Here is an 11070-nt window from a genome sequence, read left to right as displayed (position 1 = left end):
CTATCGTAGCATCAATCCGTGCCCATGAGGAAAAAACAATAAAGCCAACCTACTATCTGAAGCCACATCATCCCACAAAACACCCACCAAAAGTTTGCATGCAGAGGAATCTTTTTCTTGATTTGAATCTAAAAATGTGATATCTCTTGAATCGTAGATGTGATTTCAGATCCGTTTGAAGCATGTCGTTGGAAAAAAATGTACCGAACAAAATGAGATCCCTGAACGATATATTTCAATAATATTTTTAAAATAATATATAATTACAACTATATGCACTCTGAATTGCAATCAAAGAAATAACAGAATTGCACCATAGTCTTAGCATGCTAGTTGCAACCCCAGTTAGCACTGGTTGCAACCCGTTATCACATAATTACTACTGGTACAATCGGTTAGTACCCAATTACAACTCAATTACTACTGGTTGCAACTAGTTAAGACTGAGTTGCAACCCAATTGTTATACCTAGTTGCAATTTGATACTAGACAGAGTTGCAATCGGTAATAAATGAAGATGCAATTTGTAAAATAAATATAAAAATATATCAATATTGGATCTAGTTTTGTTAAGCATATTTTTTTGAGTAAGATGCAACAAACGGTTTGTTAATCAGACTTATGGTTTAGAAGAAAATTTGTTTGTGACTTTGCCTGGTTAGCGGGTGATAAAAATTAATTAGAAAAAACACATGCATGTGCGGTCGGATGCACCAGGTGGTTCAGCCTGACGCGCTCGGCGGCATGGATGCATTCTATGTACAGAATGCACCTATGTGCATTATATCATAACTATATATATATATACACAACACGACTGGTTACTAGAACAGTATTACGTGGAGTGGTGTTAAGGTTCAGTCATTCATTGATAGCAAAAAGATTCCCGCGTGGGTGGGGCGTAGGTGCGGTGGGGGCGCTGTGTTGTGTAAACAGTCGGTGAAATACTGAAATGGAACCGTGTGTAATAAGCTCTCGGTTGATTGCAGTTGCATGTCAGTTAGCAACATGCATTCTGTTCGGCAGCTCCAGCACCAACAGTGTTTTCCTCTCACACCACTCCAACACCAATTTCCAGCCACCAGCCAGCCAACAGTGTTTTTCTTTCACACCACTCCAACCATCAGCCATGGGCGCAGACAAAAGGGCACGCACGCAGTCTCATCTTGACAGCTCACAACGTGTGACAGGCAGCATTATTGGTATATATAGGCAGCAATTTGGAAATGAGATTCTGTATTTTTTTCACGTATAAGGGTAGCCGTGGGTAATCGATGAACATGTTTAAGGGTAACTTGATCTTATTCCCCCCTGCTTAGTAACTCGGTACGGTAATTTTGGGAGCGGCCTAGCTAGCTACTCCCTCCGTTCCAAATTATAAATCATTCCAAGAATCTTGGAGAGTCAAAGTTTTTTAAATTTGACTAAATTTATATGACAAGATAATAACATTTATGATACCAATTAAGTATCATTAGATTCTTTTTTAGCTATATTTTCATAGTGCACCTATTTGATGTCATAAATTTTTATATTTCTCTCTATAATTTTGATCAAACTTTGAGATGGTTTGACTCTCTAAAATTTTTGGAATAACTTATAATTTGGAACGGAAGGAGTAGATACGTGCATGCTTATTTTACTAGACGATTATTGAGATAACAATAGATGCGTGCATATCTATTACTATTGTTTTTCGAAATGCATGGTATACGTCGCGCCCACGTCTTTTTTCCATGTGGGATGGTCGGGTTGTCAGGATCTCTTGTACAGTAGTATCGCTAGGTGGGGAGAGGCTGCATTATTTGCTTCATCAGTTCGTGCACATGGCACTGCAGTCCAGGCAGTAGCAAATACGCACGTGACTGCGACCTGCACATGTCGTAACAAGTAGCTCACCGCTCATACGAGCCTGTGCCTTTAACTCGAGCATATCATCATATCAGAAGCTTTTTATTGCATGCAATACAATACCACGTAGTATAGTACCATACCATACCATACCATACCATCGGATGGGATAGGGTATCACTATCATGCTGCATGCAACAACGTAACTTTTACCGATGCTAGCTACCCAACAACACCTAGTACTAGCTAGTAAACCAAACCCTACTACATAGGAGTACCATTCTACCAAGGAATGAAGGAAATCGATCGCTATCTCTGACGGTAACAAGAATCCAGACAAGAAAGATATATTCCGCCGCATGGTTCTCGTGCTCGTGCTGCGCTGTCTCTATCTGCCTCTCTGTTCGATTTTGAGCCACAGAAACTACAGCACAGTAGTACATCTGTTCCCGCTCCAACACTGTAGCTAGCCTCAATTATCACAAGATACGTCGTCATATATGCATGGACATGGATCTGCACGCGCCAGCGTACCCGAGATTCCGGCATCAATCAAACAGCTGGACAAGATCATGTGACACTGACTACAGGGCACGTGAATAAGTCCGGAGGCCCCATCTTGACAGCAGGACACGCCTCGCCCATTGACTGTATTCTGAATGTCTTTTATTACCTTTGCTTGCTACACCTACTAGGTACTGTTGGTAAGTAGCGTTCTTATTTTAATTAAGTTGATCCAGTTAATTTTCTCTCTGAAATAAAGGTTGATCGTCCAATTTTATGCCACGCAATTTGACTACGTATATACAACCACCACCTTCCTTGCAGTCATTGGTGGTTCTACGGGTGATCATGTGACCTACTACCAGCAGGGAAGCTGACAGCCTTCTTCATTGCACTTGGGAGAAGCGTTAGCTTACTGTTATTCTTACGCCTCTATCTGAGTACTCGTTGACACTACTACTACCAGGGAAGATGAAGCTGACAAATACTAGGAATCTTGCCCCAGTAGTTGTGACTACAATAAACATAATTAATCTTTCCCCAGCCTCTTAATGCCACTATTTTTATTTCTTGGAAAGATCTCCACTGCCACACCCTCGCACTATAGTTTTCTTCCTCGGAAAGCTCTCGACTGTGGGCTGGGCTAGAAATGCCCTAATGGGCTGTAGCCAGCCCCTCAATGACTTTGACTCTCGTTCGTAAGGTGTGAAAAACATATTTATAATTGGAAAAATGGTCGTGGTTAAGGATGGTAAAAGGCATTCAAATTAACGTAGATAATCTAAGAATTGGGCTCTGAAAGGGCCGGACTCTAATCCTATACAATTTTAAGGCCAAGTTGAATTGTGAAGTGACCACTAGAATCCACTACCTCCCCTAAAAAAACTAGGATCCATTACCACCGTGGCGTTGTTTCTTGAGAATTAAGATGAATCACCACAGTAAAACATGGACGCAATAGCGTCGATCTAGCTCCTTGCATCCATGAACATAAGATTGGGATTACATGGTGGCATGGTGGGTAAGCAACAACTCGGAGAATCAACAGTGGATCCATGCCCCTAGTGATGAATCCTCTCGATTTATGAGTCATGACGCATTCGTGAATAAGAACAGCCGGAGGCCCGGACAGAGAAGTGATCGAGCGGCAGACTTATTAGCCTCTCAGCCCATCGATCCACCGCCTAGCTAGCTCTCCTAGCAGAAATGGCGGTGGAGATCCTCGAGTCATGCATGGTGACGCCCGGCGAGGCGGCGACGCCCAAGCATGGCGTGTGGCTCTCCAACCTCGACCTCCTCGTGGCCAGGAGCCACACGCCCACCGTCTACGTCTACCGGCCCAGCCCCGGCCCGGCCTTCTTCTCGCCGGACGTCCTCAAGGCCGCCCTGTCCAAGGTGCTCGTCCCCTTCTACCCCCTCGCCGGCCGGCTCGGTCGGGACGGCGCTGGCCGCCCGGAGATCCACTGCACCGGCGACGGCGTGCTCTTCGTCACTGCGCGCGCCGACGCTACGCTCCAAGATCTCGGCGGCTTCGTCCCGTCGGACGAGCTGCGGCGGCTGCTTGTCCCCTCGGCCGACGGCGGCGACGACCGCGCCGGCATTCTGGCCATGTTCCAGGTCACACCACCTCTGCGCTGCGTGCAAGTAGCCACTAGCCAGAGGGTCGTATGCTGCGATGCTGACGTGCCCGTGCGCCGCCTATGCAGGTGACGTTCTTTAAGTGCGGCGGCGTGTGCGTCGGCGCCGCGATCCATCACACGGCGGCGGACGGCCTCGCGGCGCTGGACTTCGTGAACACGTGGGCTGCCATCGCGAGAGGCGCCGGCGAGGCGGCGCCGCGCCCGTGGCTGGACCGCACGCTCCTCCGCGCGCGCTCCCCTCCCGCCGTGCGGTTCGACCATGCCGAGTACTCCCGGCGCGGCGGAGGTGGTTCGAAGGTCCCGTTCGACTCCGCCATCCTGCCCGTGTCCAAGGCCCAGATCGACGCGCTCAAGGCCGGCAAGAAGCTGTCCACGTTCAAGGCCGTGGTCGCCCACGTCTGGCGGTGCGCGTGCAAAGCTCGCGGCCTCGCGGCGACGGAGGACACCCGCCTGTACATGACCGCCGACGCGCGCTCCCGCGTCCGCCCGCCGCTTCCGGAAGGCTACCTCGGCAACGCCATCTTCCGCGCGTCGACGGTGGCCAAGGTGGGCGACGTGGTCTCGGAGCCCCTGGACGCCGCCGCGGACAGGATCTCCGGCGCCACCGCCCGGCTGGACGACGAGTACATCCGGTCGCTGGTGGACCACCTGGAGCAGGCGGTGAGCGACGCGGCTGGGCTGCGCAAGGGTGAGTGGGTGATGCCGGAGACCGACCTGTGGGTGATAAGCTGGCAGGGGCTACCGATCTACGACGCCGACTTCGGCTGGGGCCGGCCGGCGTTCATGAACCGGGCGTGCCTCCAGTTCAGCGGCCTCGTGTACCTCGTCCCCGGCCCGGACGGCGACGGACGGCTCGACGTCGTCGTGGCCATGGAGCCCAAGAGCTTAGCCCGGTTCAAGGAGCTGCTCTACGAGGAGCTCAAGTAGCAGACTCTCGCTGCTGTGAGCACTGCTGCTACGCATTCGGCATCCCCGTATCATTCTGCTGGACCTGGACTTTTCCTTGCATTACATTCCTGTATTGTATTTTGTACTAGCTAGTAGTTTGTTGGCATCTGGCGTGCATTGCTAGTTGCTGCTGTCATATTGTGTACCATGCACGAATTCCTGCTGCATTTGACGACGACAGGACAATAAAAGATGCATGTGAAACTGGAGAAGCCAGTGGGATGGTGTAGCAGCTTTTTGTTTCTCGAAATAAAGGGATTCATCAACTTGTTTTCCCATTTAAAGGCGATTATTCCGCTTGGTGCCTGCATCCTCTGTTTATAAGAAAGGGAGGCCGCTCAGCTCGACGCCTCCGTCCATTGCAGCACACATCCAGTCCAAGCACTTGGGCACTTGTTGGAAGGGAAGGGGAGGCAACGTGATGGCAACGAGCAACGGGTCGCACCCAGCCGCAGCGACACCTCCCGAGCCGCTCCGAGGCCGGGTGGCCATCGTGACGGGAGGCTCCGGCGGCATCGGCGGCGCGGTGACCGAGCACCTGGCGTCCCTCGGCGCCCGCGTCGTGGTCGGCTACGTCGGCGACCCGGCCCCCGCGGAGCAGCTCGTCGCGGCGCTCAACTCGGGGTCCCGGGCGCCGCGCGCCGTCGCGGTGGGCGCGGACGTGTCCGACCCGGCGCAGGTGGCGCGCCTGTTCGACGCGGCGCAGGCGGCGTTCGGGCCCGACCTGCACATCCTGGTCGCCGCCGCGGGGGTGCAGGACGCGGCGTACCCTCCCATCGCCGACACCACGGCCGAGCAGTGGGACCGCGCCTTCGGCGTGAACGCGCGCGGCGCCTTCCTGTGCTGCCGCGAGGCGGCGCGGCGGCTGGAGCGCGGCGGCGCGGGGCGCATCGTCACCTTCTCGTCGTCCAACGTGGGGTCGCTGCGCCCGGGGTACGGCGCGTACGTGGCGACCAAGGCGGCCGTGGAGGCGATGACCAAGGTGCTGGCCAAGGAGCTCGCCGGGACGGGGATCACGGCCAACAGCGTCGCGCCGGGGCCGGTGGCCACGCCCATGTTCTACGCCGGCAAGTCGGAGGAGCGCGTGGCGGCCGTGGCGCGCGAGTGCCCCATGGGGCGGATCGGCGAGCCAGACGACGTGGCGCCGGTGGTGGGCTTCCTGTGCACGGACGCCGCCGGGTGGATCAACGGCCAGGTCATTCGTGTCAACGGTGGCTACGTGTAAAGCCCCACATTCTTGCACTGGCGGCGCAGCAACCACCACGATCTATGTTATGTTATGTATGTATCACTACTATATATTAGTATGTCACCCGAGCGCTTATATATGATTATAAAGGTAAATTTCGCCATCACAGATTGACGCGACAACTCTCAGGCAATGTGCGACCATCTTTCCCCCGCGCGGCCCGTTAGGCGACCTGGGACTCCGCGGCCCACTGGTGGTCCGCGCGGCCCACTGGTGGTCCGCGCGGCCCATTTTATTTTTTTTCTTTTTTATTTTTTAAATGTAAAATTTGGATACAACTGAACAGATTTTATTTTTGTTCTGATGAAACTTTTTTCAACAGAACATTAATATTTTGTTGCAACGAAATATTTTTCTCCAGTTAGAAAGAGTTGCGGACTGACGGCTCAAGAAAATGTTCGGCCTTGCAGCAGCCCCTACTGCTTCTGCAATCCATTCGCTCGGGGTCACACGGAAGACCCCTAGCTGGACCCAAAACTCTTGGCTCATAATCCAGAGCTGCAAGCGTAAAAAAAGAAGTGTTGCAGAAGCTCTTTTGGACGAGCAATGGATCAGAGATGTGGCCTACGATCTGACTGTCCCACTGTTAGATGAATTTGTACAGCTTTGGGAGCTAATTGTTGCGGCTAACTTCGATGCAAACAATACGGAAGCAGACACTATTGTTTGGACAAGGACTGCATCGGAGGACTACTCGGCCAAATCAGCTTACAACATGTAGTTTGAAGGAGGATTGCTCTCCCTATTCCCTTTGATGGTATGGAAGGTTTGGGCACCTGCGAAATGCAAGTTCTTCATGTGGATTATGTTACAAGATAGGGTGTGGACAGCAGATCGGTTGATGCTGCGCGAATGGCCCAATTGCTATTTTTGTCAGCTGTGCCTGCGGAATTCGGAGACTGGTTTGCATTTGTTCACGGAATGCCCGGTCGCTTGTTTCATTTGGAGCTCGATCAGTGCCTGGAGTCGCTGCCCGGGTATGAACCCGGCAAACAGGGAGACGGCTAGCGATCTGACTACTTGGTTCTTCAACCTGGTGGGAAACTCTACAAGTACGGAGGCAAAAGGGGCACGTTCGCTAACAATCCTAGTAGCGTGGTCGATTTGGTGCGAACGAAATAGTAGAATTTTTTATGATGCTGTCAAGACACCGAGCAGGATTGTGGAGGAAATAAAAGAGACTGCTAGGCTGTGGGTGTCGGCAGGGGCCAAACACCTAGCCACTTTAGTTGATAGACCTTCTAGCGAGTAATCAGTGTATTTCTTTTTAACTCTTGTTGTGGGGCTTTCCGATGCCCCAGCCTGCGCCGATTACTTATCGGCTAAGGTTTTTGTAACTGCTGCTCCTTCTTATTAATTAAAACCCGGAACCTGTCCTGGGTCTTTCGAAAGAAAAAAAATCCAGAGCTGCTGAGCCACATAACCACTCAGGCACAGGACCTTCCAGCACAAACTCAGCCCAATACTTAAATGGACTCGCCACTCTGGCCCGTTAGAGGTAAGAACACGGCCCACATAACTATGGGACACCCCATTTCCATTTCCACGTCGCCTCGCCCAAAACCCCTCCGCCCCACCAATCCCCTCCACTCCACTCGTTTCCTTCTCGCGGCAAAAGCCCTCGAAGCAGATAAGGCCGCCGTGCCCCCGGCCACCGCCGTCGGCCATGGTCGGCGTCGCCGCAGGCTTCGCCTTCGCGCCGGCAGTGTCCCGCGCACCTTACAGGCCCGGCGCCGTATCCAACGCATCGGGCCCCCCCTCCTCGTCGGCGCGGTTCCCGGCCAGGCCGTGGGCGCCGGCGAGGCTCGTCGTGGTCGCGCGGTACTCGTCCTCGCCCTCGTACGAGAGCGACGAGGAGGAGGATGAGGAGGCGCTCGGAGGCGGCGGGTGGGGAAGGAGGGACCGCGGGCCCGACCCTGACTCCGACCCCGCCCTTGACATTGAACGAATCGAGTACATCCCGTGTGCCTTCAATTTTGTGGAGTCGTCAGTATAAGTTTATACATGCTACCGTGTTCGTCTCGGCCTATTCACACTTTGAGATGCTTCTCTTTGCTAGGTCCTCGACTGTAAGGCTCTTGGATGAACAGAAAAGAATGGTAATCAATGCTCGTATCTAATTCTGCAGCTTCACCGATTTCGTTTTAATTATCTGTTGATTTGTCCGTTCCACCTCATTCTTCTCCTACAGGTTGGCGTGGTATCCGTAAGCGAGGCAGTTCAAATTGCAGACGACAATGACCTTATACTGGTACACTACTTACCTCGGACGTTTATACTTATTCATTCCCTCCGAAAGCAAACGTTTCAGCATAAAGCTATACAAAGAGGAACTGTGGGTACCCAATGGTTTTATTTTTGGATCGGCTAACTAATTATGCTGACTTGCCATTTTAGTTCATTTCTCTCTGCTGAATTAATTATGTGGCAATGTGGCATTCCATTGTAGTTCATTTTACCAAATCTTGGGTCGATCCAATGACCTAAGAGATATGTATATTGCATCCCTACTGAGGAATGTTCACTACTAAGCTTGAAATTTGAATAGTAGAGTAGTCTCCATGGGCTTCTAAAATAGAAAAACACTTTAGTGTGACGCAATGATGACTGTAGCAGTTCGCAATATCTAAAACTCTAAACCCTAACACCAGCTACTGGAGTATACATGGAACCCTTTCATACACTGCTCTGTGCAATCTATGCAGGCGCATGCACTAACTTTGCATTGCAAGCTACCTTCATTAACAGGCACTCTGTGCTTACCTTAAGCAAGATATTCTTTAGAAGGCACTCTGTATTAGTGCAGCAATCTAGACCAATTAGGATTGCTGATATTTCCTTATTTCAGGCAATATTATCATTAGACGGAGATCCCCCAGTACTTCGACTCTTTGAGGAGAGAGATTACAAGTATGTTGCAATTAACATCACACCAACCTATAATTTGAATGTTTTCAGACAATTTTATTTGTACAGTCACATGGATTTTCTGATTCAAACTTCTCGTTTTAGGATCATATGAATGCATTTTTGTTGGTTTTGTACAGAAAGCACAGGTATGAGCAGCAGAAGAAGAAAAAGATTCAGCAGAAAAGATCTGTTGGTAAACTTCTATAGCTTAAGTTTTTCTACAGCCTTTGGTAACAATTCAAATGCATTGACTTTTGATGTTTACTTGTGTTTATTCCCTGCAGCAAAACGCATGGGCTTGAAGGAGTTGAAAATGGGGTAAGAACACGTCAGCTTTACTTTTTTTTTTGTCTCAAATACATTAATTATTCAAGCTTATGTCTAAACTGTTGCTTTTGTGGACCTTCTTAATTAGCCAAGAAGGATAATTCTTATTTCACTTCCACCTTGCGTACCTGAGGTACCTTTTAGGGCAGTTTTTGCTGGAGGCCTGGAGCTGGTTTGATTTATTGGACATATCAGAGTTGCAAAATTTCATAGATATATTGATTGGAGTTATCATGACCTTTTCATGTGATGTATTGACAAACTTTTGTAGTAATAATTTATTTTGACTTGTTTGTGGCATCAGAAGGCACCTAAATTAACTGTTTGTAATTTAAGGTGTTTTTTTAATCCAGCATGTATTTGCCTGCCAGATACAACATTGATGTCCATGATTACAGTGTGAGGCTTAAAGCTGCAAGAAAGTTTCTTAAAGCTGGAGACAAGGTGATAATTTTCATTATGTGTGTGCAAGTGTGTTTTCTAGTGTGACTTATTGTTTTACATTATTTTTTTAAGGTTAAGATAATCGTGAACTTGAAAGGACGGGAAAACTTGTATAAAAAAGAAGCTATTGAACTCCTGAGAAGATTCCAAAATGATGTTGGTGAGGTAATGTGTTGCTAAAGTTGTTTTTCGTTTATTTTCCTCAATAAACAATCCATCTAGTTGCAAGCTTTAAATTTCTTGATATTTCAGCTAGCGACGGAAGAAAGTAAAAATTTTGTGGAGAGGAATATATATGTGGTTCTTGTTCCCAATAAGATAGCTATACAGAAAGAGCAGGATGAGTTGAACAGAAAGGATACTGCAAAAGAAGAGAAAGACCAATCAGACGGTGATGATGAACTTCTGACAGAGCAACTGGAGGAAAGTAAGGAGCCTGAAGCAGAAGTCTCAGCAAATGTTTGATTGAACTGTAAAGGCCAAGGACGTTTGCTCAAATTGAACAAGGTATCACGCACTTCAAGATAATACCATCTTTAATTCATATTGTGCACTTCTTGTTTTCCTGAGTACATATACATTCCAGTATCATGCAGGTACAGCTGCTGTATTGGTGTAGTTCTTGTAAATACAAGGCTGGTGCTGTTGTACAACAATTAAATCTGTTCAAGCATTCGCCTAGGCGGTCTAACAGGATAAGGGCTTGATGATGTCCATAAAGAACCTGGAGGAGCCTGCCAACATCTCCGATCTGGAGGACACTTTGAGAGCTACCAATCACATTGCTTCGAACAATTAAATAATTAAAGCGACATCAGTAGTGATAGTTGAAGCATTTTACTATGAAAATCGTCCAGGGCGGTGTGCTTGGCACATGATTTTGGTTTTGCCTTGTCATTCCGAGTCATCGTTGTAGAGAAGATCGTGTGCATCTATTTGACAACTACTTACTATCACGAGTTACAGAGCCTAGGAATGATTTGTTCAGGACGGTGTGCTTGGTACATGATTTTGGTTTTGCCTCGTCATTTCCAGTCATTGTTGTAGATAAGATTGCTTGTAAGAGAAAATGTGCTTCGCGTGAGTTATCTGTGTAAGTGATAATATGAATTTGTTTTCACCACATAATAAAACCTTTCGGGCGAGCAAAAACCATTTCATCCCTGGCGGAGAGGCTTTCCAGCCTGCCTGGGTCGC

The 11070-nt window shown here is 49.0% G+C and overlaps 3 protein-coding genes across 5 annotated transcripts; all 3 read left to right on the top strand.

Annotated features, from left to right (window-relative positions):
- Positions 1 to 3265: 3265 nt before the first annotated feature.
- On the top strand, positions 3266 to 5221 carry LOC120644831 (putrescine hydroxycinnamoyltransferase 1-like). The gene is made up of 2 exons (XM_039921565.1): positions 3266 to 3972; positions 4062 to 5221. Exons 1-2 carry the CDS (start codon positions 3562 to 3564, stop codon positions 4920 to 4922), a joined length of 1272 nt encoding a protein of 423 aa, XP_039777499.1. The 5' UTR covers positions 3266 to 3561; the 3' UTR covers positions 4923 to 5221.
- An 82-nt stretch (positions 5222 to 5303) lies between these two features.
- On the top strand, positions 5304 to 6298 carry LOC120644839 (NADPH-dependent aldehyde reductase-like protein, chloroplastic). The gene has a single exon (XM_039921576.1). It carries the CDS (start codon positions 5365 to 5367, stop codon positions 6166 to 6168), a length of 804 nt encoding a protein of 267 aa, XP_039777510.1. The 5' UTR covers positions 5304 to 5364; the 3' UTR covers positions 6169 to 6298.
- Positions 6299 to 7759: 1461 nt separating this feature from the next.
- LOC120644817 (translation initiation factor IF3-4, chloroplastic-like) lies at positions 7760 to 11001 on the top strand. Of its 3 annotated transcripts, none has more exons than XM_039921553.1 (10): positions 7760 to 8145; positions 8252 to 8291; positions 8384 to 8443; positions 9041 to 9102; positions 9240 to 9295; positions 9387 to 9420; positions 9828 to 9873; positions 9946 to 10038; positions 10126 to 10380; positions 10460 to 11001. In XM_039921553.1, the coding sequence occupies exons 1-9, from the start codon at positions 7859 to 7861 to the stop codon at positions 10336 to 10338; spliced, it is 891 nt and encodes a 296-aa protein (XP_039777487.1). In that variant the 5' UTR covers positions 7760 to 7858; the 3' UTR covers positions 10339 to 10380; positions 10460 to 11001. The 3 variants fall into 3 exon arrangements, with proteins under 3 accessions (XP_039777487.1, XP_039777480.1, XP_039777473.1); XM_039921546.1 differs by having other exon boundaries at positions 9801 to 9873; positions 10470 to 11001; XM_039921539.1 differs by having other exon boundaries at positions 7761 to 8145; positions 9801 to 9873.
- Positions 11002 to 11070: the final 69 nt, after the last annotated feature.

The sequence above is a fragment of the Panicum virgatum genome, chromosome 1K, assembly GCF_016808335.1.
Source record: "Panicum virgatum strain AP13 chromosome 1K, P.virgatum_v5, whole genome shotgun sequence".
NCBI lineage: Eukaryota > Viridiplantae > Streptophyta > Magnoliopsida > Poales > Poaceae > Panicum > Panicum virgatum.
This window is presented reverse-complemented; position numbering and strand designations above follow the sequence as displayed.

What these genes read in the sequence shown, in the direction of transcription:
- LOC120644831 (XM_039921565.1), top strand. Translation starts at nt 3,562, where the DNA reads ATGGCGGTGGAGATCCTCGAGTCATGCATGGTGACGCCCGGCGAGGCG. An exon ending in GCATTCTGGCCATGTTCCAG is followed by an intron (nt 3,973 to 4,061) that starts GTCACACCACCT and finishes CCGCCTATGCAG; the next exon opens with GTGACGTTCTTTAAGTGCGG.
- LOC120644839 (XM_039921576.1), top strand. Translation starts at nt 5,365, where the DNA reads ATGGCAACGAGCAACGGGTCGCACCCAGCCGCAGCGACACCTCCCGAG.
- LOC120644817 (XM_039921546.1), top strand. Translation starts at nt 7,859, where the DNA reads ATGGTCGGCGTCGCCGCAGGCTTCGCCTTCGCGCCGGCAGTGTCCCGC. An exon ending in TCAGCAGAAAAGATCTGTTG is followed by an intron (nt 9,296 to 9,386) that starts GTAAACTTCTAT and finishes TATTCCCTGCAG; the next exon opens with CAAAACGCATGGGCTTGAAG. An exon ending in TTCTTAAAGCTGGAGACAAG is followed by an intron (nt 9,874 to 9,945) that starts GTGATAATTTTC and finishes TATTTTTTTAAG; the next exon opens with GTTAAGATAATCGTGAACTT.